Source organism: Lonchura striata, chromosome 4 (genome assembly GCF_046129695.1).
Source record: "Lonchura striata isolate bLonStr1 chromosome 4, bLonStr1.mat, whole genome shotgun sequence".
Lineage (NCBI taxonomy): Eukaryota > Metazoa > Chordata > Aves > Passeriformes > Estrildidae > Lonchura > Lonchura striata.
Window position 1 is genome coordinate 45,175,732 of NC_134606.1, and position 25,528 is coordinate 45,201,259.

At 42.6% G+C, this 25,528-nt stretch overlaps 1 protein-coding gene across 8 annotated transcripts in view; it reads left to right on the plus strand.

Annotated features, from left to right (window-relative positions):
* SLC20A2 (solute carrier family 20 member 2) overlaps nucleotides 1-6,959 on the plus strand; it is a 56,833-nt gene extending 49,874 nt beyond the window's left edge. For 7 of the 8 annotated variants that reach the window (XM_021532635.3, XM_077782950.1, XM_021532638.3 and 4 more), the window contains one exon: nucleotides 5,316-6,959. In XM_021532635.3, coding sequence (XP_021388310.1) covers nucleotides 5,316-5,480 — 165 coding nt within the window. In that variant the 3' untranslated portion in view covers nucleotides 5,481-6,959. Of the gene's footprint in view, nucleotides 1-233; nucleotides 319-5,315 lie in introns of all 8 variants that reach the window. The other variant, XM_077782953.1, reaches the window with a different exon arrangement.
* The last annotated feature ends 18,569 nt before the right edge of the window (nucleotides 6,960-25,528 follow it).

Consider the following 25,528-nt stretch of genomic DNA (forward strand, 5'->3'; position numbering starts at 1 on the left):
ACAAAAGCCTGACCTCAATTTAAAAACAAATGATTGTGAGGAAGAGCCTGGTTTCCTCTGAGAGTGCCATTTGAACTTGGTCGGGTAACATTTCTCCCTTGTTCAGAGGCTGCGCACCATTCATCATTTATATTTGACTTTCTTGATAAGTGCATGGCATGGGATTTCCTGCATATAACTCTTTTACTACAGGTTTTCCATCTGTCTTTTTTTTTTTTTTTATTTCTTCACAGTGGATTTTGCATTGAAGTAATGTGTGCGCTAACGGTACTTGTAGCCTCAAATGTGGGTATTCCAATAAGCTCCACCCATTGCAAGGTATTGGAGTTTGCAGTGATACTATCAGTAAATCACATCACTAGGACAAACCATAACAAAATCTGGGAGATACAGACTGTTGCAGATTGCCTTCACTGTGCCTTGCCCTGCAAACTGTGACCACAAAATAACGGGGCCCGCTTTCAAAGGCAGTACAGCCAAGCAAAGTCAGCATTATGACTAATTGCACAAAAGTCTGGACTGTCTTTCACCCTTACATGGTTGTATTGAACTAATATAGACATATTACAATAACATAGGTTTGTAGTCTGTGTGAACCCAGTTAAGTGTATTTTAAAACCACTGTATGAAAAACACTGCTACATTATTAAGCTAATATTTTAATGTCTCTCTTCTTTTAAACCAACTTGTCCTCACTTTTGTGCATTGTAATACAGAATCTGGCCCTTGTAATTAGTCCTTTGAACAAGGTACATTGCTTTCTTTTTTTTTTTAAAGACCACTTTATAGTACATTTATAGGCTGAGTAATGAGCACAGTTTAATTGTGTCATGAAGACATATAGCTTGTAGAAATTAGGGAGCATGTGGACATTTACACTTCTGGAAGAATGAATAGGAATTTGGAATTTTGTTCCCTTCTCAGGACAAATAGCCCATCTTTTTTCCTTTGTTACTCTCAAGCTCTTGGACACGCAGAGCTGTTTGTTTCTTTCACCCTCTGGCAGGATGTAGGGAAGCCCCTCCAAAATCATAGACCCCAGAATGGCAGTCCCTCCATGTCACTGCATGCCACCAAGACCAAGCCCTAAAAAAAGACAGTCCTTGTAGGATTCACTGCTGCACCCTGGGGACCTTGGAGCCCCAGGCTGGGGCTGGGACAGGCAGGTTTCTGGGGATAACTGCTCCATGGCATGGCAGGCAGACTGGCAAGAAGCCTGGCAGCCTTGCCAGTGACATTGACCTGCTTTCCAGTAAAAGAGTCAATGAAATCCACACATCCTACAAAATGTCCAAAGTTGGTTCAATTGGCCTTTTTCTAGTGCAAACCACTTCTTCAGAAAGCCTTCCTCTATTGCAAAATCATTTATTTCTTCTACCCTGGTGCTCTTTGAGAAGCGGCCAAGACTGAGCCGCTCTGAAAGGCTGTTCAGATTTCCTGGCATTGACAGAACTCTGGTTCCTCTGAATCAAGCAGGGAGGGGAAAAATAATAACAATGTTATCCACTTCTAAAAATGCTAGCCTGAAACCACCTCCCTTTAGGCTGACTAGTATATCAAATGCATGATGAAGAATTTGCCAGGAAGAATAATACAGCTTTGATTATCCCAGTTGCGTGCCTGAAACACTTCTAGCCAACTGTTGTAAAAGAGAAAACATACTTTGGTCCAAACAAATAGACTGAATTTAAAAAGAAAATGTCTTGGAAGCCAGAAGCTAATGAGAGGGGTATTCATTCACTCAATGCAGCTAAAAGCTTGGTCTTTTCTAACTGCAGAGCAAAATAGTTCTTTTTTAAAAAAGAACTTCTATAAAAGCAGCTAATGTGGTTAGTCTGTGTCTGCTCCCTGTAGCTTGCTGTATCTCATTAGATGGATCATTCTTAATGGGAAGATCCACTTTGCAATAGGATTAGACTATTCCAGGGATGTCATGTTATTATAACTGTCTCTGTGTTTCAGCAAAATGATATCCTGACTTGAAAGATCCTAAGTGAGCAGCACAAGATAATGCAAACACTTGTAACTGATGTATTCTTGTATTCCTTGTTTTCTTTGAGGGCCCAGGGAAGAAATAAAAGAACTGTTAAATTTATCATTTGCTCCATGTGAAAATGCCTTGCTGAAAGTGCTGTCAATCACTGAGTCAAAAATGCCTTCTTAAAAATCAGCAGAAAAATTATTTTGCCTTAGAAATACAAAAGAAAACAGGTTTGAGGTGAGCCTAATCTTGAGCCTCCAGCATCAAGGATTGGGAATTATTCTTCTCAGTATTTGCTCCACTGCAAAATAGCATTTGCTTGAGTGGAGGCCCTATTGGAGGGGTGTCAGTCAACTGAATGTGCAGCAGCTGGATAAATATGGCAAATAAGGAGCAGCATGAAACAGATGAGGTGAAGGGAAACCTTTTTGAGGGGAAACAGTAGACTGTAATGAAAAATGAAGACCAAGTATGAAGCTCTAAGCAGCAGTTTTCAGATCTTGCAGCAGATGTGGAGGCAAACTAGAAGTTGGTAGCAGGAATAAAAGCATTTAGCTTCTGGGGAAGGTTTGTCAAGCCCTCTCAAGATCATGACCTGCCTTTGGTCCTAAATCATAGCTTTTGGTCTACATGAGGTGGTCACTGCCTGATGTGCCTGTCCTACATCTATGGCCAAGCAGCTTTTTCACTCTCAATGCCTGCTGAGATCCTGAACTGCACTGTCTTTGCAATAGATCCAAGGAGGGGAGGAAAGACCCTTGAAAGCCTCGAAGTCAAGAGGGTTTGTAGGAAAGACCTTATCTTTTGAGCCTCCAAAGGAATTTGTGGGTCTGGATGTAGTAGTCACATTGCTCTGGCTGCACCAGTTCAACCTCCTCTGGGATTTAGCACTGAAAAGCCAGTGTGGTGTGAATGCATATCTTCCCTTTCTGCTGCCCAGGTGGGCACATGATAATTTTGAGTCTTAGAGTGCCTGTTATTTGTTCTCAGACTGGAGATTTAGAAATAAGCATTTTTTAGCTGTAACAGAGTGTGTTCATGTACAGATAAATTTAGAGTGCAGCAGTTAAATGCTTTTCCTCTGCAAAAGTGACTTTGCTGAGGTCATTCTGTCAGCTCCATTCTGCCATTATGATTTTGCGGTTTTGAAAAATATTCTCCATTGCTATGATTGAATTATCATGTTCTGTGTTCTTATTATACAGCATTGCACAGGAACAAGAGAGTCAAAAGCATTTCTGTAATGCTTTAAGCAGAGCATACTGAAGGCAAACTGCACTGGTTTCAAACCAATCTCAAAGTAGATACCATCTGAAACTCTACAGAAGGTGTAGTGTGCCTACACCCAAGGATTAGCTACTCTCCTAACCTCTAGTCCATCCAAAATCACTATTAATAAACTAAACTTTAATAATATTTAAAACAGATTGCCAATGCCATCATTGCTGATACCATTTAAATTTCAGGAAGGACTCGGAGATTAGCGTACGTACACTGCAGGCTTGCTCAATAAGTAATGCTTCTTGTTGCAAGCATGACAGACAGATGCTGAGGACGCACAAAATGTAAAGCTGAGCCTAACAGCTGAGCTGCTGAAAACCCAAATGCTGTTTCCTCGGGTTAATGCTTTGATGTAGTCACAAGTGTTGGGTCCCTCTTCACCTAGATATGCCTCCACCTCCTAAATACACTTATGCCTCCTAATTGCAGAACAGCATATTGTTCACTCTAGGAGTATTCAGATGAAATATTATCAAACAGATTTCCTTACTGGGTCAAACTTTTCAACAGAGGACTTAGTGGTCATAGAATATCAAGTTTAGTTTTCCCTTCTTCTGTTAGGGTCTTCCACAAGTAACTCTTCTCCAAAAAATGAATGTTAAACAGTAGCTAAACAGGTGTTAGCAAAACATGCAGATTTGATATCCCCTTGCTATCTTTCCCTGATTCCCTGTATTCCTGGCACGTATAATTTTCCTGGCTCTGCGCAAGGGGAGCAGCCCATCTTTTGATCTATAGGCAGGGACAGATACTCCCATTAAGAAAATAAGCAGGGAGGCAGGGATGGCACTTCAGGGAGCACCTGCCCAGCTGTGTCTTGGAGTTTCCTTACCTTCAAAACAGGATATTTCATCCACATTTCTTGCTGCTTTACCATGCACTTTGAATAGACTTACACTGTTTTGCTAACAGCATGGAAAGCACTTCCAGGGCAGAAAGAAAACGTAGTCTTTCTGATATTTTTGTGTCATTTTTCATTGAAAATGTTTTTCTCAGTCCAGTTTCTTTTCTTAAAAACTGGTATGCTGGGTTTATTCCTGAGCTTATGAACTGAAAATACCTTTGAAGGAAGAAAAGGTTGCAGCATTGGCCATAACACAGTGTGTTTTTGTCTACAAAACCACTGACCTACCCAGCTGCCCTGGTAGTAGTGTCTTTGAAGGATATCTTGGTGTTTTATCCATTCCCCACCATCCTCTTGGTATGTGAACAGTTAGTGTACCCGGTAATATAGTCTGGTGCCTTTGTCTGCAGGACAAGATTTTCGTTCTGGGTGCTTTGCTTGGCTAGCTGTTCCAGAAGAATTTGTTTCCCTCACAGGGCTCAGATTGATGGGTTTGATGTACTGGGTCTAAGCCTGCACTGCCTTTCTGCCCCCTGCCAAGTCACCATCACTGCCACAGAGTGGGCTCAGCTACTTTTAGCTTGCCACTGCCATCCTGTTTGTAGCCTGCAGTATTGGAATATGGATGTGAGGTTTTGAGTCAGCGCTGTATGCTGGGCTGGGAGCTGCACAGAGAGGCTCAGCAGGGGCTGGGTGAACAGGCAGGGCATCCCAAGCCAGCAAGAGGACAGGCAGATGGGACAGGAACTAGCTGTCTTGGCCTGCCCCATGTGATGCTCTCCTGCAGAACCTCAAAAACAGCTTTCCTGGTGTTTTCCTGATTTAAACTGCAATCAGGCCAGAGCCACTGGACACTTGTTCTCTCCCCTGTGGACTGAGCCAGGTGGAGGGCTGCCTCAGTTGCCCTGAAGGCTCATGTAGGAATTAGCAGGGAAGAGAAAAACTCACCAACATATTTTATTGCCTTTGGCAGATGCCAAGACCCATGAAAAATAGGACAACATTGAAAAACAAAGGTTTAAGTACCCTGAAAGTTTCACCTTCCTGTCACCACACCAGAACAGTGCCATTGTCATCCTCAGGGGCTTCTTTATCTCAGAGCATCACTTGGTATCAGCTGACTGGCATTGGTGTGGCCCTGGGCATGTTGCAGGTGCTCAGACCTACCCCTCACACCTTGTCTCCCTCTCTCTTCCCCACGCTCCCAAGGTTGGCTCCGTGGTGGCCGTCGGCTGGATCCGCTCCAAGAAAGCCGTCGACTGGCGCCTCTTCCGCAACATCTTCCTGGCCTGGTTTGTGACTGTGCCGGTGGCCGGCTTGTTCAGCGCCGGCGTGATGGCACTGCTGATGTACGGGATCCTGCCTTACATTTGAGGAGCTTCCTCTGCTGGGAAAAGGGGAAATGGCCGAGCTACTACCGATGGGAGAAGCGTTCCCGTGAAAGAAGCAGTCGGAGAGGATCCATCTTCCATACCTAACTTCTTATCTACTGTACATAACAATGTGTCATATTGGTGACATGGTGATGTGGTGCCATTTCTTATATATTAAAGAAATATATATGCATATAGTAGGTAACAATACCTAAGTTATATCATCAGTGGGGTGAAAATAATTGCCTAGAACTTAATATTTAGTAAAATTTGTACATAGTGTATCATTTTGGTGGCTATTTTTTAATCTTTTGAAGAAGAGTATGGATTAGGAAATGTTTCTTGTCCATTTGATATAAGAAGAAGCGAGGTACAGGACTGCGTAATACATGACTTTTTTAAAGCTATTAAGATACTGGAACAAAATAAAATGTGCAGAAGTGCTTTTCATAAAATAACTTTGTTCATATCATATTGATTTTCGTGTATCATAGCGTGATGGTTATGGCTGTGTAAATACTTATGAACAGTAACTTTTAAATGGTGCATTTCCCTTATATATTTTGGATAAGAAAGTTTAGGAAGTACCAAAGAAGCAGGGGAATAGCTTGCCGTTACTATGTTGTTGTCTCCACGTGTGTTGTGTTTCCCCACCTCTGATTCAACAAGCTCCGGCCAGTGAGGCTGGGATAGTACTGTTCATGTCTTAATGTAACTTAAAAAAAAAAAAGCGCACACAAAAAATTAGTTCTCGTACTTAGTAGGCAGCCCCTGGCTCTCCACATTAGCTGACAGTAGACTGACTTCATTTTGTGGGTTGATACTTGAGTATCTCACCGCTCACCTTTCCCCTTCAAGTCTCAGCTCCTGGTTGCCCTGCTCTGGATTCCTGCGGGAGGACGGACCATCAGCCTCCCTCCCTCCTCTCCATGCAGACACAAGCACACTCTCAGGTACAGGAGCGGGGCCGTGGAGCGCACGGCACCCCCGCGTACGGAAGCGAAGGGCAGCAGCGGGCGGGAGAGGGCTCAGCCCTCGCTGTGTGCTTGGAGGTAATGGGCACCCACAGGAGTGTGATCCATGCAGGGGAGGACGTGAGCAGGTGCTGCCTCCCCCCTGGCAAGTCTCACAGCCAGCCAGCCTCCCGCTGTGCCGCCTACAGCAAGGAGCGGACGGGAGCCTGGCCCTGTGTGGATGGAGGTTGAATGGTAATCAGCATTTGGGATGAGATTTTTTTCATGGCAGCTCAGGGGAAAATGGCTAGCTACATCCCCTGGATGCCTTTGGAAAGCACATTTGAATGAAGGTTACTGATTTATGCATGAGAGGCAAAGGGCAAGGGGTGCCCAGAGGAGGTTGGGAATCTGTTACTGTTTAAATGCTGCTAAAATTTTGATAAAATGTTCTTGGTACTCCATTGTGATTTTTCCATTGGTCATTCATACCAAATTTATAATAAAAATATAAACAGCCCCTATAACTGCCTCTTGCGTTTTTGGAGTGTTACTCGGCTGTAACGGGAAGGCTCCCCAGGCAATTAAAACCTACTCCTTGGCATCTGCCGCCCTTTGTCCTTTGTCTGCTGTGGTCAGTGGGATCAAACCATGCTCTGTTGGCGCTGACAAAACCTCCCTTTTCTTCCTGCTGTCCTGGCAGCCCCAGTGTCCAGCCTCACTCTGCCCAGGCTTGGTCACAGGCGTCTCTCCGTCGAGCTTTGGGAGCTCGTGGGCTGCTTCAGCCGCATTCCCTGGGCACTCGCTGCCTCCAACTGCCTCCCTCACTCTGGCTCTCTTTCTGGGGCTCTGGAAGCATCCCTATTGCCATGGCACCGTGGTGCTCAGTTTCCAACCCCTCTGAAACACTAGAGCTGTGGTATAAATAGTGCTGGCAAATGGGTGGGACTGGTGGGCAGCAGCTGAATGACCAGAGCAGTCGATAAATGCACAGAGACAATTTGGGACTTGTGGAAGAGCTCACCTTATCTTAGCACTTGCATAAATAAATGCCTGCCCAGTGGCCCAGCAGCTTCCCACCTTGTTTTATCTACAGAGACAAACCAGAGTTCTCTCACTCCAGCAGCAGGGACAAAGGCAGCATGCAGAGGGCTGTGCCAGCTCTGGGGGTATGTGATAATCCCCCAGCACACACAGCTGGGTGTCTGTCAACACACACATATATAAATAAAACTGCTGTGAGGGAATTGGCTGGCAAGGAAGCATCTCCAAAATATTCCTGCCCCAGCTACAATAACCTTCAATGTGGAGGGAGATGGAAAATCCAAAGCAACTTTCTTCATACCACAGAGGTGTCCTTTGCCACCCCAGAGAAGAAGAATCTGTTCAACTGGTGAAACATGGTCAAATATGGGCACAGTTACAACTCCATTTGCTCAGGCAGCAATCAAAATAGGTCTATTTTCAGCTGAAGAGATGGTGGGTTGGGGGGTTTGCATTTTTTCAGCAGCATCAGAGCTCAGTGGGGCTGGAGAGCTGAGCTTGTTTAGCCAAGGCCTGTTTAACAAGCAGATGCTGATAGACCTCGACAGAGACATGGGATCTTGGTGCCCTGCAGGGCTGCTCTGTCCCCTGACAGCTCTTCCCACCGTGGTTCACATCAGGGCTGCAGCCCTCCCGGCAGGACACAGGACAGCATGGGTGGCATCAGACAGACCTTGCTGTGTGCTGGGGAGAAGTGTGTACAGGCTGCTGGGGCTGCAGGAAAACTGAACACAAAAAACAGATCAGGAGTCAGGAGAGACAGAAGGCTGATAGAAATATTTTTTCCAAGTAGAAACTCTTTTAGCTGATGAAATGCAACCTGAATTTCAGAAACCAAAGTGTCTACTGGCCCTCATAGACCAGTGGTAAATCTTTGTCTCAAAGCAGCCTGAGGAGAGCCAGCTGGCAGAGTGAAGGTGCTAATAGACTAATTACCCTCATCAACCTCTCCTCCTACCTCCAGCTTTCACCCCACTACCAGATTTTATGGTTTGCCCTGGGAGCTGCTTTGCCTTTGCATGTCTGATGGTCACTGGGATGCTGCTGGGACATGTTATGGCCACTAGCTCTGCTTGTGCTGCTCGGCAAAGTGCTTTGTGGTGGTGAAGATGCTGTGGCATGGTGACCTGTGCATCCTGGTCTGTTGTCCCCAGCAGAACAGCCCTGTTTTGCCAGCTCCCTGCTGGTGGTCTCCCACCTCCAAGGTGAGTGTCCTGTGTGCTCATGACTGCTCTGACTGGCTGAGCACCCCTTGGAGCAGGAGCTCTGCCCATGCCACAGGCACTGAGGTTTGTTCTGGAGCTTGTGGGCAATGTGTGGTGAGAAAGGTTGGGAAATGCAGTGGGGAGGTGCATGGGGCAGGACAAAGCAAAGGGGCCTTTTGCTTGTGGTAGAGAGACACCTGGGCTGCTTTGTGAGATATCCCATCCCAGGCCTGGGGACCTAGATGCTCCTGGACTGCAAGATTATGCTGATGGACAGATCCACAGTTTTGGAGGGCAGAAGAGTGTTTGCATTAGTGTCCCGTGCTTTTGCTTCTCTAGAGAAGGTAGATAATGGGGAAAGTGGTTTGTTCTGGTTTTGGGTTTCTTTTTTTAAAGTTTAAGGACACCTGGTTTTGTGTTCCTCCTTCTGTGGCACTTGCTTTAGTGACACTGATGATTGGTTTGATGGAGCTTTGACTCCACCTGCTGGGTATCGCAAAGAAGTCTGAACTGGAGTAAGATTTTTATTGCCAATGTGAAGCTTTGTGAGCCTCCTTTTTCTAAGCAGTAAAGCAGAACAGAAAAGGATTATATGTAACAAAAACGTGGACTGTGCTCTTTCTAGGTGAAAATTGTAAATACCAAATACTTAGTTATTTATAATTTAGTTATTATAAATAACTAAATATTGCACACTCAGTTTCATTTCCAGTATCCTAGGTTCTAGGAGAAAAAGGTATTACTGTTGCACTGAATTTAATTACATTTTCATACCGATTGATATGAGAAGATTTTTCTTGCAAAAGTAACTAATGTGTCACTTGAGTTCTTAAAACTAGGCTCTTTTTTTAAAGCATTCACTGGCCTTCTGCAGTGGTGCTATTTTAGCACTGTATTGATGAGCAAACACTTTGTCCAGGGGTAGCACTGGTCTGAAAGATTTTATAAGCATATTACACAACTTATTCAAGTAATTGCAGTTTTCAAGAGGGTATTATTTTTCCAAAGTGAAATAGTATTTTTAACTTGTACAAATATGCTGTGCTGCTACCAGCTTTCAGGTGCAGAGGTTTTTTTGTGTGAGAAGGTGAATGCAAATAACAAAAGCTTGTTTCCTTCCTTGACTGCAGCCAGCTTCAAAACAAAGTCAGAGCCTGGAAACCAAGCACAAACAATGTCTGGGTTTCGTGGCTCCTTGCATCTGCCCCAGCTGACACTAAACATCCAACTTCAGAAAGATGACTTCTTATCTGATAAACCCTAAATTCAAGGATGTGACATGTGCTATTGCAGTGCAAATATTTACTATAGATTATTATTCATTGCTGTGATTCAGGAAGAGAAAAAGGAGTGGCAGGTGTCCAGCTGATGGCCAGTCCTCCTCATTGCCCTGTTGCAGTCAGCCCCTGGATGGATCTTTCCACATGATGGCACAGTGCATGCCAGCACCTTTGCTGTGAGCAGCTCATGCAGCTTACACAATTCAAGTTGCTGCTGAAGAGCTTGTTTCTGGTCTCTCACTGTAAGGACAGCTGAGGTTCTCTGCCTCTGAAAGCTAACTTCATTCACCAACTAGGGATACTCCACCAGTCCATATCCTTCCCCTGGCAGGAAGGAAGAAGTTGCTTGTACCTGCAGATCAAGTTGCCAGTGACAGGGAAAGGTGAGGAGGGTGTAGTACACTGCTCTTATGTAAAATAGGAAGATGGTTCTAAGTGGAAAAAGACTAAAGCATTTTTGGATGATACTAAAACTGCTTTCTGACTGTGAGAGGATTTCTGATCTTTTTTGCTGAAGGGGAAAAATATAGGAAGGTTAATCAGAAAATGTTACCTTGCTATCTTGATGTACTTTGTAATAGATGTTCTTTTCTTGATCTTGCAAGATAATGTTGAGAATCCTCTTAATTCCTATGGAAAATGGGCACACCTGGAACTGCTGAAGGTTTCTGGTCTGAATAATTTTCTATATTGCCTGATTTTTCCACTCATTCTTGCTTCTCATGGAATCCTGATGATCTCTGCAATGGAAATTGCATGCGACATGTCTTTCACACTCGTGAGGCTTATCAAGGTAAAGCTGACAATTCCTCTCTTCTCAGTCTCTGACTGCATGAAGTCTTGGCTGCTTTCTGACAGCTGACTGCTTCTGTTTCCCGTGAGAACAGAGATGCTTTGTTGCACTGATAAAGTGCCTGTCAGTGCTGGGGTCAAGTGCTGCTCAAAATACACCCAAATACAAACCAATGTGGACCTGGCACAAGAAATTATGAAAGGGAACTTGAGGCTAGACCCAAGGACCATGAAGAGCTTGGTCACTTTATGGGGACAATGTCACAAATTCAGTTCTATGGACAAGCTTTGGATGGTATACAAAGGTGAATGCACCTGGATTTTTTGGGTCACAGCCATGTGCTGCTTTTGCTGCTTTCCAAAGTTTTAGATTTTTTTTTTTCTAAGCACGTAGAACAATTTGGATGCAGAAATCTGTGGCCTGAATCTTTGAGACAACAGTTCAAGTGCTACGTTATGTAAAGGTCGGCTAAGAACCTTTTTATATATTTTGGTTAAGGCTTCTAAGCACTGCAGAAAGAGGTTAAAAGGCTTTATCAACTTGCAGGCTGTTCTCTTCCATAAAACACTGTCCTAGTCCTATCACAAATAATGTTCATTAATGCAGTTTCCCTTCCTTTAATGAAGGCTGGAGTAAATGCTTTTAGATATCTTTAGAAGAAAATCTCCTGGAATCATATTTTTTTGTCAGATGTATTATGGCAAAGACTTCTTGTTTGCTTCAGCCTTTCATTCTGGATGGTTTATACCAAATAAAGATATTTCCTTTGTTACTGAAAATTACTCCAGATACCCTTTGCAAAGGAGTTACAGAGACAAAATTTTCTAATTTGGAAGAATCAGTAACAAATATGAGGAGTTTGCAGATGGTGTTGATAAAAAGCACAAGTACCAGGATAAACAGAAAGGATAGAAATAAATGAGGTGGGAAGGGCATACTTACAATACCAAAATAGCCTTCGGAGATCAAGAGGTTGTGGCTGAGACAAACAAATAATGGCAGAAACACAAGCTGCTGATAGAAAACCAGAAAAGGAATATTGGTACAGAGATGCTGATGGACTTTCTCAAAATTCACCAGCTTTAAGGGGCCTCTGTTAGAGTATATTCAACTGGCAATCTGTTGGTTTTATTCTCATGCCAGTATTGGCTCTAGGGCAGAGGTGGCCACTGACTTTTCAAATGGGGAGCATAGAGAGATAGTCACAGAGCAAATTGAGCAGTCTTTCTCCTGCCCTCATTATCTTCCAAGCCACCAGGGTGCTCGCTCTTATTCTGCTCAGCCAGTTTCAGAAGCAGTACTCAAGGACTAAATTTCCACTTAATTTAATTGAGAAAATGGCTGTAGGGCTTTTCTGCTATCATTGTTTATCAGCTATTTTTCCTGAAGCTCTAATTATCACAGGCAATGCCATTCAGTGGGTAATGGAGGAAGTCAGGACAGGAAATGCTTCAAAACCTCTCTCATCCTACCCACAACACTTATTTGAGAGGCTCTCACTTGGAGATGTTGAAGTTCAGATACAGCTTGTTTACATCCTCCACTAAGGTTCTGCATATAAAGAGCTAATAAATATTACAGTACATTTTTCACGAAGTCATAAAATCCATCAGACCAGCAAGTTGTTCTGCCTGTGGTCTGTAACCATCTGCAGCTTATGCTGATGTATTGATAACCCTCCAGTTGTACCTAGCAAATTGATAACTTAGATGACCTTTAAGGGCCCTTCCAAATAAAAATATTTTATGATAACACTTTGCATCCTTTTATGGCCCACTGGAGTTTGTTTATTTGATATGTAGTTGGGTCATAATTATATTACTTGGAGGACAGAAATTAATTTCCATTTACAGTTTAGTAACAAATGTGATTCACAAATCTGCTACAAACCTTCTGATAGAAAAAAATAGAGGGCAAAGGAAATTTGTCATTCTTGGGAAGCAAGTCTAGGTAAGGCAATGGCAAGTTTCTTACCAAATAAACTTAACCCCCCTCCCAAAAAAAAAAAAAAAAAATTATCCAGGTAAAATATGTGATAAAATTTGCAAAATACAGGGCTTGTTTTGTATAATTATTTTTAATGCTCTGCTTATTTTACTCAGTACTTCAATGTTGGATGCTTTAATCAATTAAACAGGTATATTCAAGATGCAGAAGAAACTAAGTGGAACAACTTTAGGCAGGATATGCTGGTTGATTTGTGCTGCCTTCAGCCTGTGGTGTGCTAATGCAAGTGTGCCATCAGTGGTACAGAACGAAAGAACTTGACAAAGAGCTGAGCCTCCAGTTCAAATCTATTAAATAGAGGAGACCAAGTGTCCCCTAAAATGCCACCTTTTTATCCATCAAAAACGAGTCACAACTATTGATGTGATACCATAACACTAAGTGGGAAAGAGCTCTATGGCTGAGCTTACTGGGGCTCTAGCTACAGGGACAGATGTCTATGGATTCAGCAGGCTTTGAGGCCCTTAGGCTCATATAAAAGTTCAGCCATTCTAGAGTGTGCCAAAGACACATTACCGTGGAGAGAGGTGTGTGTATCCCACCTGACAGAACCAAGCAGCTCCCTAATGAGCCTTCTGAGGAGCAGCAGGACCTGTTCCTGCAGATGATACTGATTTAAATGCAGCTCAATTCAACCCAGAAGGGAAACTAAGCCGTCACTGGGACATGCATGGTTGGTGGAAACCTGTACACATCTATGGGGACACCAGGAGATCCTCCATCTCCCCCTTGCATTGCTTCCAGCCATGCCAGAGCAGATAAATTTGGCTAAGAAATGTCAGACTAGGGTCAGGGATAGAAAAGGATACAGCCAGGCTGTGCCAGTTGGGCTGGAGTTTGCTGCTAATGCAGTTGTGTCAAATAAGGGCCATCAAAGCTGAAGGCTGTGATGGAAGCAGGAATCCCAGTGACAGAGCAGCAGCAGGATGGGTACTACCTCTCTTCACTGCCTTAAAAGTGATGAAGCTGGTTTAGATGAGGTTTTTATTGAATTTACCTTTTCCTTTCATCCGCCCTCAGGCAACTAGTAAGGCTTTTCCAAACTGGCTAGGTTTAGGGCTTAGAAACAGTAAGTTGTGCTTTTTCAGGGGGCTTGAAAAACAGAAGTAGTCCTGTGTTTCACAAATTTGAAACCAGACTCATCTGGGGCTGTTTAAGGTTTTGAGAACTGATATCAAGTATTGTGTTTTACTTCTTGAAAAACTGTCCTGAAGCTCTGCATTGTTGGGGTTTGGAAATTGGCTCATTTAGGCAGTTTTAGAATTACCAAATTGGAGACCAAGTTTTGCACTGTTGAGCTTGGAAACAGACACTGTCATGTGTTTTTTGGGGACTTGGAACTAGATTAATTTGGCCAACTTGGAGGCCAAAAAACTGAGGCTAAATCCTGTGGTTTGAGAAATGGGGATTAACTGGAGCTGCTTTGAGGCTTGAAATGAGGCTCATTTGGTCAAATCTGGGGCTTGTAACAGAGGAGACCAAGTCTGCTGCTGTGCTCAGAAGCATAGATGGAGTCCAGTGCTGGGATACAGCTGGTGAGAGCCTGGTGCTGGTAGTGCCAAGCTTTTGGGTTTGATCCCTGTATGGTCCACTCACTTCAGAGTTGGACTTCATGAGCCCTTCCAACTCGGAATATTCTGTGATTCTCCTTTGGGGTTTGGAACCAGGATAGTGCTGCTGCTCCCTGGCTGGCAGCAGAGTGCTGACCCTGCATCTCTGGGCTCAGCCCTGAGGCTCCCTGGCTGATCCTGGGGAGGTCTGGGGGCAAAAGGCAGTTCCCAAGTGTCCACACAGCCCAGTGCCAGTGCTGTTCCAATGGCTGGAGGAGTTGGGGGGTCAGGGCATGCAGATCTGAATCCTGACAGCTGCCACCTTCCCTAAGTTTTTTGTCATAATCATCATCGTCATCTCCCCATCCTGGACCATGTGGTGCTGCACTGGGGAGACGAAACCATGTGGGAGGAAGGAGCCTGGTTATAGGAGGGGTAGCTGGCCAAAAATATCCTGATGGCCCCAAAATATCCCAGAAGGCTATTACACTGTTAAGAAGAGCAGTTGGATGAGGAGGTCAGCTGGACAATTTCCTGGAATGTGGTGCTTCAGGGACTCCCATACATTGCTCTGATTCCCTGCTGGTGTTCATGAGGCAGTGGTGGTGGTGATGATAAATTCTTGTGTGTGTCATCCTTCCCTGCAGCACCAGGGTACCTCACAGACAGGTCACTGAGCAACAGATCCCTGCCAGAAAGTGTATTTCATTAAAAAAATCTGCCCTTATGGAATTTGGGCTGAGACAAATATCTTGTTCTTTATGCCTAGGATTTTTATGAACAATTTTAATGAGGCAAAGATTTTTCAATAGAACAGGAATTGTCTTTACACCTTTTCTAGTTAGTAAATGGCAAACACTAAGAAATAAGTATTCTCTTACAAATGGCTTGGCAACACGTCTCATTTCAAAAGAGCCATAGAAATGCAGATGTGAGGATGTGTTTGATTTTTTTGTCCTGCCTGATTCACTTTGAAGACAAAAAGAAATCCTGCCTGCCATACTCGGTTGTCTTCTGTAGCATTCGCTGGGGGGCAGTAGTGACGGCAGATGTGACTAACGAAGCTGGTGTCAATTAGTTTCACCTTTATATAAACAAATGGTCCACTTAGGTTAAGCCCTCAAGCTCCCGGAAAGCTCTGTGCTGTTTCCATCGCGGCATCTGCACTCTCCTGAGATGGTGGCACAGCTCAGCACACAGGGCTGCAGCCACAGTAGTGATGGATGTTTAAAAACGCACTTTGGTGGGACAGAGGAGCCCCTGCTGTATTTCAACTGGTAGTGAACATCACTTGTTTCTTCAGTCGGTTATGGCAGACTTTGTTTTACTTCATGTCATACCCTCCAGCACCATTCCTTCATTTATCTCAGTCACATCCCTCAGGCTGATATTCGAGGGTGTGTAGCTTTACATAAGCATCCTAGGCTTTACCTAACTACCTACTAAGTGCATCTTGGAATTCAAGCTTGTTTTTTTGAGCAAGAACTGTGTCTTTCAATGAGGCTCCCACATAAAAGATAATGACTTATCCATTTGTGTGCTTAAACACTTAAATATAATTTCTAGGTGTTCCCACTGGATTACCTGAAACATGGGAAGTTCTTTCTGTGATCATGAGATCAAGTGCTGTTGGATGCTTGGGAGCACTTTCCTGCAGAGCTCTTGGCATTCTGCTGGCAGCTGCCCAAGCAGGCCCAGTAGGTTCAGCAGCTGGGTGGCAATTTTCTAGTGGGATTGTTGGGGAAAATACACACCAACTGAAAAATATGTTTTCCTCACTAGAACTGAGACCAATAATTTGTTACTGAACTGAATTCACACTGGTCACTGATGTTTTCCCACATTCTGAAATGACTGTCTGAAGTGTGGGCCTCTAGCAAAAGTGGGAATGGGAAACCAACACGGGGAAGTGTGAAACTGGACCTCTGCAGGGCCATGCTCTGTTCATCTCTGCTCCCAGATACAACCATTCCATACCTCCCCAAGAAAATCACTGTTTTCAACCTTTTTTTCATTTCTTACAACAGGATTTTGCAGCATCAGATGCATAGAAATTTTCAGGTACTCATGGAAAACAATAACCTATGCTGCCTTTGTGGTAGTAAACTCTGTCCCATGGGAGATCCCTGATCCTATGTTGGTATCTGATAATGTATCAGATTAGTTACTGGGATGTAAATTTCTTAAATGGCATTTTTTCCCTGCGTTTTCTTCAGGCACAGAGAAGGTATGTACATGCTTTTAAAGAGAACATATGTGTTTTAACCACAGCCACCAACAGGCTAGGAGTTCAGGTCTGCATAACTGTATGTTTCCAGGGAACTTCACACTTTGAAGAGCATACCGTAGTAATGGAAAACTATCATATGCAGGTTGCAGCAGCATAAACTTGCTGGTCTTGCAATGTCATCCCACATTACAATAGCTTTGATTTTTCCTTAAGTGATGTTCCCTTTTATTTATGCCCTTCTTCCTTTTACCTTTACAAACCAGGAGACAGTCACCTTCAACAGAGGAAAGGAGAAATTAATCCAAGTTATATGAAAAATTTAGCCAGAGTTGTAATCTTTGGGCTACCCCTTTTTTAAAGCTGATTTCAGCTCCATGTTCCCCTAAGCCTGTATTTTTTGGCTCACTAGATGAAGATCGAGCAATGCCACTTGCGGATCAGCGCTTTACCGGCTGCGTTTGAGTCACTCTGTCCAACAGCAGCAGGTGCAGCAATCCTGGAGCTGATGGCAGTTGTGGTTTTCCTGCTGGTTTTCCTGGCTTGGTTAGCCTGGAGTCAGGAGCCAGAGCTGCAAATGCTCCTTGGGAGGCTGTGCCTGCCCAAGCATCCACACTGCTGAGGCAGGAAGTGCTGTAGCTGTTGGGCAATTTCTGTTCAGCTGGAAAGGGAAGTGCTGCTCACACCAGTGGCCACGAGATTATCAATTTTTGTGGTCACAAGTAATTAAACCCAGTCCAACCCAGGTTGCTGGGGGCATATTGCTACAATGTATGGTTTATTGAGCAAACCAAATGCAATAACTGAAGAATTTGGCAATAACAGAAGAACCTAACCTAAGGTAGCTCCTTTCTTTCTTCTGCTGCAATGGTCTAACACAGACCATTATCAGCTGGGTTGTTCAGTAGGAAATAATATCACTTCTGCCTCCAATCTGGAGACATCAGATACTTGGAAACAGAACAGTATGAAGCAAATATAATCTGTGTTATCTCAGACATGAATCTTTCAGTTAAACCAGGCACAGTCGGAGCAAAGACAAGGTTAGATCATCTCTGTGACTCCGACACTGCTATATGCTCACAATGAAAACAGGAAATGAACAAAAAGACAGTCTCTGCAGAAAACTTGAAAGGGGACCCTTGCACTGATGTTTCTGGAAGAGGGCGAGTGAAATAACTCAGCTTTTATTTGTAGCTGTACCAGAGAACTGGAAGAGATTTGCTTCAGCGGCAGAGTCTGGTCTTCTACTCTTGCAGAAAACCATCCCATAGTAACTCTTTTGGAAACATCCAAGCTTTATCCTAAAAGTTCTTTCCAGTTCTTGTTGTCACTGTTGTAAATCTTTCAGAGTCTTACTCAAATGAGGATTTTGCCTAATATGTGGACTAAAGTTACTAACAGTTTTTACCTAACTACCCTGCAGCCAGCATTACCCTTTCACTTATGCTTTGCCCCATGCTTTTCATTTTAAATTTACAAACAAGCCACCTTCCATTAAGATTTTAATGAAAATGTTTGAAAATTTCTGTACCACACTATATTAAAAATAAGATTAAAAAAAAGAAAATCAGTGCAATACTATGGTTCATTACATGTCTAATAAAAATATGTCCAAAACATCCTAGGATTATTTTTTTTCTGATAGCCGTATCTTATTCTTGGCTCCTGTTCATCCAGTGTGCAACTGAAGCTCCAGCTATCCTCTGTCCCTCCCTTTCAAGAGCTGAGATCTTAGTGCTAAGAATGAATTCAGAGCTGTATCATCTTGCACATCATAGTATGGTAAATTCTCCCTTTTTTTATAACTCCAGGCCTTAATGTTGAGGCATTTTGCATAATCCTTCCTATTGCTTTTGTCTCTTACATGCCTAATTCTTGTGCTACCATCACTATATGATGGCAAATATGAACAAGGTAGGTGTACAAGACTGCAGTGTGAAGAGTTCTCTTGTAAAACTTACTCTGGTCCGACAGCTTTTCTTCATTTCCTCAACTCAGTTGAAGTTTGATTACTCTTTTCTTCCTGTATTGTATAAATACATTACTGATTTAGAGATTGGCTACGTCTGCTGCATCAGTCCTGGCTCTGAAATCGGTTATTAAAAGTATACAACTCTAAGAAATAAATTCACGGGGCTTTTTTTCTGAAGTTCTGTGCAGAGGGGTAAGTTTTCTGGTATGGAAATAGGCAGCTTAAGTAAATAAATTTAGAAAAGTGTAGCAGTTTCCTGCTAACTCTAAGGACTCTGAGCTTCAGGTGCTCCATTCAACCATTTCACTTTCAAAAGGCAAAATAGGAAACCCAAGTAAAAGTTACAAATATGCTTAACTTCCTGGAAAAGCCAAATACAGGAAAAGGTTTAAAACTATTTTTATTTAATTTTTTAAAGGAGAAGGTTCACCTATGAAAATATCAAAGGCTTAAGAAAAACTGAGTTTGCTGAAGATAAACTCAAAAGAGGCAGATAAAGAATTTAAATTCTTTTTTCCCTCTCTGCACAAGTTAATGCTACTGCAGAACTTTGTTCCTGCTTTGCCCTTACCCACAAAGAAGCAGGAAGTCCCACTCAAGAGCAGAAATAACATGCTAAAGCAGAAACATGCTTTAGCATGTTAAGAGTCCAAAAGTATTCAAAAAAAGCTTTGCAGTAGTTAATTTTTGGAGACAATAGGGATTGAAATTATGCAGAGAGGGCACTATAAAGGACTGCTACAAAAGTTTCTCAGCCACAGGACATATTTGCAGCTTGGCTCACACATGTCCAAGCTATACATTGCTGGGAAGAGCTGGAGATCTCTAGAATGATCAAACACAAACCAAATAAAAGCTCAATTTAATTAAACCGCCAAGAGCTCTTCAGCCTGTCTGAAACTCAGGAGTCAGTCCAGTCCTAGGCAGTTGCCTACAGCTGATTCTGTTCTAAGCTGGCACCTATGCACCTGCTGGCTTCCTGATACTGATGCCTTTGAGTGCTGAACACCCCTCTGTGTGACCCTTAAGGGAATTTGGAAGTTCCTTCCCATCTTCATGTGAGCCTTAGTTTTGTGTCTGAGAGACACTTTTCAAGACCAGCATGTTATGTGACTGATGAAGAGAGAAGTGCAGAACCCCTTGCTTACTGTGGGGCTGGGGACCAGGCTGGGAGCCAGGGAAGTGCCAGGCACAGCTCAAGGAAGGAGGCCCCTGCACAGATGCTTAAGATGAAAGACCTACGTTTCAAGACACGATATTCTATGTAAAATAAGGTACTGTGTGCAGTATGTGAAGATGTTTTAAACCGGGTTTTGTAGCATCAAACTTCTAAATAACACAGTAGTTTAATTTATGTATGTATTACTAGTAGCAGAATAGGAAGAGGACATTCCTGAAAGAAACAAATCAAACATTTAATATTTTTTTTACTGTGACAGCTCATTATCCAGCCAGGAAGGTAATAGATATTACACATCTGTGAACTGCAATGCTAGAATGGTTTTACAAATTTCTGCTGTTTGTAAAGTCATTGAAGTAGGAAGAGATAACAAAGATAATCATCCCAATGTAAGGCACTATTAACTGTGAAATTTTTCCATGGAATGCTTCAGTGCTTTTTTACAGTAAGGATGGCATGGACCCTTGTACCTGTATACATTTTTCATGCAGTAAAATCTATTTCTTTTCTTCGCGATAAAGTGCTTTTGAATTCAGCAAGTAAAAAATGTTGATTCAGCAACACACAGAGGACACCCACACACATTCAGCTGGCATGGTATCTGCTGAAACGCAGCCACCACAAGGAAACAGGCTGTGGCATGGCTCTTCAGGCAACTGCTAGGACATATGGAAACCCCAGGATATCCTGGGAGGTGAAATGGGAAGACTCATATTTAGACTCTCTGTGTTTTCATTTAACAAAAGAATAGTTCAAATATCACTTCTTTATTTCAGAAATAAAGTATTCTATGTATTTCTTATAGAAAGCCCCCAAGGGGAAAATCAGAAACCAACTCTCAGTTTGTTTTTAAAGCTCAAAGCCTGTTCTATTTTAGTCCATGCAAATATGCACTTGGCAGAGGATTCCACCTAAACCATCAGTCAGAAATCTAGGCAAATGCTTTACAATCCCAGAAAGAGCCAGAATTATCCTTGCCTATGGAAGGCAGGGCAGCATGTGCCTGCCCTGTTGAAGGTCACTGGAGATGCAGGTGACTTCTGTCACAAACCACGTTATCCCTCAGACCAGTGCTGCCACGAAACATGGATGGATGATGGATTTCTTCCTAGGGTGCCAAAAAGCCGGGATGCAGATTTGCTTCAAACCTGCCACAGAATGAGCCTTGCTGGAGACATCTTGGGCCCCAGGCTGACACAGGGCAACACAAGGATGTTTTTCTGGGCAGGGCTAGAAATCCCCTGTCAACAGCAGTATCTAACAAGCTTTCAGCTCATTATGAATGACGATGGATGGATTAAAAGCATAGTGCAAAAATGTCAAGATGGAGAATGTTAGAGCTCAGAAGATAAAAATTAACTCTAATATTCATTGACTACAAACATGGAAAAAACCCAAACACCAGGAATGCAGGAAATAAATCATTAACAGTGCTGAAAGTTAAGGGAATAAAAGATTCAACTACTTCCACTATTTTGTGGGAAGCTCAAAAAAACCCTTTGCATTTTATCAGATCCCATGACAGTTAAACATCTTATTTCTGGCACACATCTTCATGACGTTGTGTTACAGGGAAGGTTACTGAATGTTGAAAACTCCCTTTGAATCTTCACAGTGATTTTGCAGCTTTCAGCTCCCTGAAAAAGTCCCCAGGGCTGAATTAAAGTTGGAATGGAAGGCACATCTCCCACACCCCAGCACAATTCTTTGCCCTGCTCTAACTGCTCTTGTCCTCTTAGTCTTCTTTAATAATTCATCCAGAACTGCCTCTCTGCAAAATCACTGTGAAGATTCAAAGGGAGTTTTCAGCAGCAGGCCCCAGTAAGCTCAGTCACAAACCTGCTTTTAAATGCTACTCATCAAAACAAGTAAAAAGAAATAACATTTGATACAGGAGGAGCAGAGATTACTCTGAATTAGATAGATTCTGAGCTTCCCCAGGAGAACTCTGAAGCACTTAGGAAGCAAAAATCAGGCTGCACTACTTCTAAACAGGAAGCAAGTGCCTTGTAAATGGGAATTGCTAAACCTTTCTATTTTTCTTTCTCCTCTAGCATCTGTATTACACAGGAATTTGGAGGGGGAAAAGAAAGGTGGCAATCAAGAAAGAAGTTTCAGAAAAGGTAGGAGAGGGGTAACATCAAAAAGGATCTGTGCTACCAGTCTCAGAACTTAAGTGGAGGACATTAAAATGCACTGAATTTTTTTTTTTTTTTTTGTAACAAAGGAAGAATAGAGCATTAATGGCAGAATGGTTACTCATGAAGACCTCAGTTCTGTTTTATAGGATCTTTAGCTCAGTTTCTAAAGTTCTTTGGAAAACATTGTCATTACAACACATGGCTTAGTCTCCTGGAAATTGGAGCCAAGCCACTGGTGCACAAGAAAATTAGATTAATCTCAAGTCTTAACTGTACTTTAACCCCCCTCCCCTGCAGCTGGTAAAGCTCAGTGACAAGATAGGCATGTCTTAACAATGAGGCTCAAAACACTAAATTGTCCAACAGTCCCACCACCACTGAGGTATATCCAAAGCAAGAAACAGAGGCTCCTCAAAGCATGTTTGGTTTAAAAAAAAAAAAAAAAAAAAAGAAAAAAGGTAAGCTAATTCATTATAACAATAAAAAAATAGATATTCTGAAGGAAAGGTAAAAAAATACAGCAATTTGTATGTAAGTGTTGAATACCCTGTTAACTAAGAGCCAAATTAAACTCTATTGCTAATGGAGCTCAGCCAAATACTGTCTTATCTCTGTAATCAGAAGCTGAATGAAAAAACTAGGAAGCAAAATGAAAAAAAATTACTCAAACCCTTGCATGCCTTTAGTTCTCTTATCTACAAAGCATCAAAAGTAGATCCAAAACTTGCTAATTATTTTCCCCTTTCTGCAACAGGAAGATCAAGAGAGGCATGGAAATGTTTGTTCCCTCAGTAAAACTGCATCATGCTTTTCCTAACCCTGTTAGGATGAGGACATGACTGTGGGATGCTCAACAGTATTTCCACTTTTAGCAGGAAGCAAAGGACAGTAATGAGGGTGCCCAGCTCTGTGGAGTCTGTTCAGCAGCACAGAAGAAGCTCAGAGAAACACCTGAGGAAATCAGGTACTTGGCTAATGTGAACCCTCATTCAGCACCTAACGATGCATAAATACATAAAGTGACAGCAAAGGAAATGCCAAAAACCTGCTTGAAGGCTTTGTAACACCAGCCAGGTGGCATTGAAGACACATCAGTCTGGCTCTGTGACCTGTCATTCCATATTCACAGGCTACCTTCAGCCCCACCAGTCACAGCTATTGACAGAGGAGTGGCCTTCAAGAATTTTGGACTGATATTACCAGCTTTTAGAAAGGACATGAATGAAAAGATGGTTTAAAACAATAAGCAGGCAAAATATTCAACATGAAGATTGAATAAGCCAAAGCACTGACTCAAATTTCATTCAAGTCAAGAAGAGACTTCCTGTTATAGACCAGGATTTTGGCTGACAAAGAATTTTCCTTAGTAATTCACTTCCTTGCTATGGACTTCTTGCACCTAGGAGGTATGCTCCAGCTAGCTTGAGGAAGATTGCTACAATAAAAACCAGACAACTTGTTAACTAGGACAGAAGAATGGTCACTTTCTACCACTCATTCTGGTCGGCATGCAAATCTATGTACCTCATAAATTCATCCCCCATACATCAGTTAGCATCTTTTTCCTCTGAAAGGAAGCCCTCAGCAGTGTGCCAGAAACTAATTTGGCTCCCTTCTCACAGATATTAATTAAAACCTCATCCAAATGAGGACTGGAAGATGAGCCCTTTCCCCTTGTAATGTTTTAAAATGCAATTAAGAGTAAATGGTACAACTGAAAGGATGCCTAGACAAATAGTGATGGGTTCCAGAAGCAGAACCATTTGCCACAAGCAACATTCATTCAGAACACAAGGTAATGGTACCAGGAAAAGCCAAGAAAGAATGAGGCTTAATTAAATTTCATTAAAAGAACATAAAATCTTGACAGCACTCTGTAACAGCTCTGTCTCAAACACTGCCTGATCGAATCCCTTGGACTGTGGTACAACAGTCCCTTCCATGCCACTTGGGCTCCAGGTATTTCAACAGTACTGGAAGCCTGAGGCTGCAGAGAGCAGCTCCTGTCACCAGAAGGGCTTTAACCCAGTCACACCCCTCCTGACACTTGAGGGGGAAAAAGAGGGTGTGTAGTTCTCAATAAATTGGGAAAAATATATATTATCACAGCAACTTCACTTTCCTACTACTTAGAAAATACATATATAGGCTGGGGGGGGGGGGGGGGCGATAAAGACTAGTGACAACTGCACACAAGACACAAATATTATCTGGATAGGACAAGACCAGAATTTGAAAAGACCAGAAGCTTGCATGCAAGTTAAAACTTGCTATTATTAGTCCAATTCCCCTTTCCCATTCCCTTTGATTCCTCTGTGAAAAACGGAGCTAGTGAAAGCTCAGTTTTCTTCAGAGTGAGATTCCTTCAGTAGAAGGAAAACTAATAATTTTATATGCATTCGGAGAGATTCCTGGAAGCAACCAAGGATTTAAAGGAAGCTACTTAAGTCCACCTGCCTGTTTAAGCCTGAAACAACCCTAAGCCACGTGCTGCTTGACCTGTCTATTCTCAAAATCCTGCTGCCAGCCTCCCAACAGCTCCTTACCCTCCACACTTGCAATGTGCTCTTTGGTGATTGCAAACCAGAGTTTGGTAACCATCATCTAAACCAGCAGATAAGCACTGTAAAAAAGAACAGATTGACCAGCATACGCATCTTTTTAAAAAATCTTCTATTTTCCCCCTCTGGTGCTAAGCAGGCACACAGTAAAACAAACAAAATACCAATCTGAAAATAGATTTTCTGTCTAGGTGGCTTTAAATAAGACTGAATGATGAAAAAGCCTAAACCCTTGGCTGAACAGAGAAAGACTGTTCAACATGAACACCCCTAGAGAAGGAAATACCAGAGTTAAAGGAGGAATGGACAAAGCAGATAAAGCTGTCATTTCTGGCAGAGAGGAGAGGCTAAGAAGTTTCTAAACTCCAGAGCAAAGCCCAGGATGGAAAGAATCAGAGTCAAAGCCAGGTTGTTCTGAATTTGCATGCACTCTATAAAAGGCCTGACAAAGTTACTTTAACTGAAAAAAAATCGGAAGGCTTTAATTTATTCAGGAATGAACCTTATTTCTTTTGTGCACATTCAGTAAGAGTTCAAAAGACCAAAATTCAACTTTGATACTTTAAAAAAACATTAACTCCTTAAATCACTGGGCATCCTGAGCAACATAGATACATTGAAGAGTCTGCTGGATATGACAGAATGAACACCTTTCTGACCTGCAGAAGCAAACCAAAACAACAGCTTGAAGTAGATTTGTTTTGAACCACGTGATGTTCTATGTGTATCTAAAAAAATCCAACTGATAACACCCAAACCTTTCTGTGGCACAGCAATTGTCACTTCAAAGGATTTTTCACACTCCTGACCACATCTGGTTCCCTTCAGAGGCTGCTCTGAATACAAAACAGACACACTGTGAAAGAAAACCTACTTTACACCATAACGTTGCCCTTATTTGTTGACATCTAGATCTACTATTTATTTTCTTTTAGTTTAGCATAACTTGATGCATACAACCATAGAGACCTGATGCAGTTTATTCAGCTCTTGTACTGCAGTTTTTCCTCCATCAGCTGAGCTAACTGATTTCAGTGGATATCTAAACACTGCCCTATTTTATCTGGGCCTAGCATGACATTTTGAAAGGACCCAAGTAACTTGAACAAAGCACCACAAAGAATTCACAGATC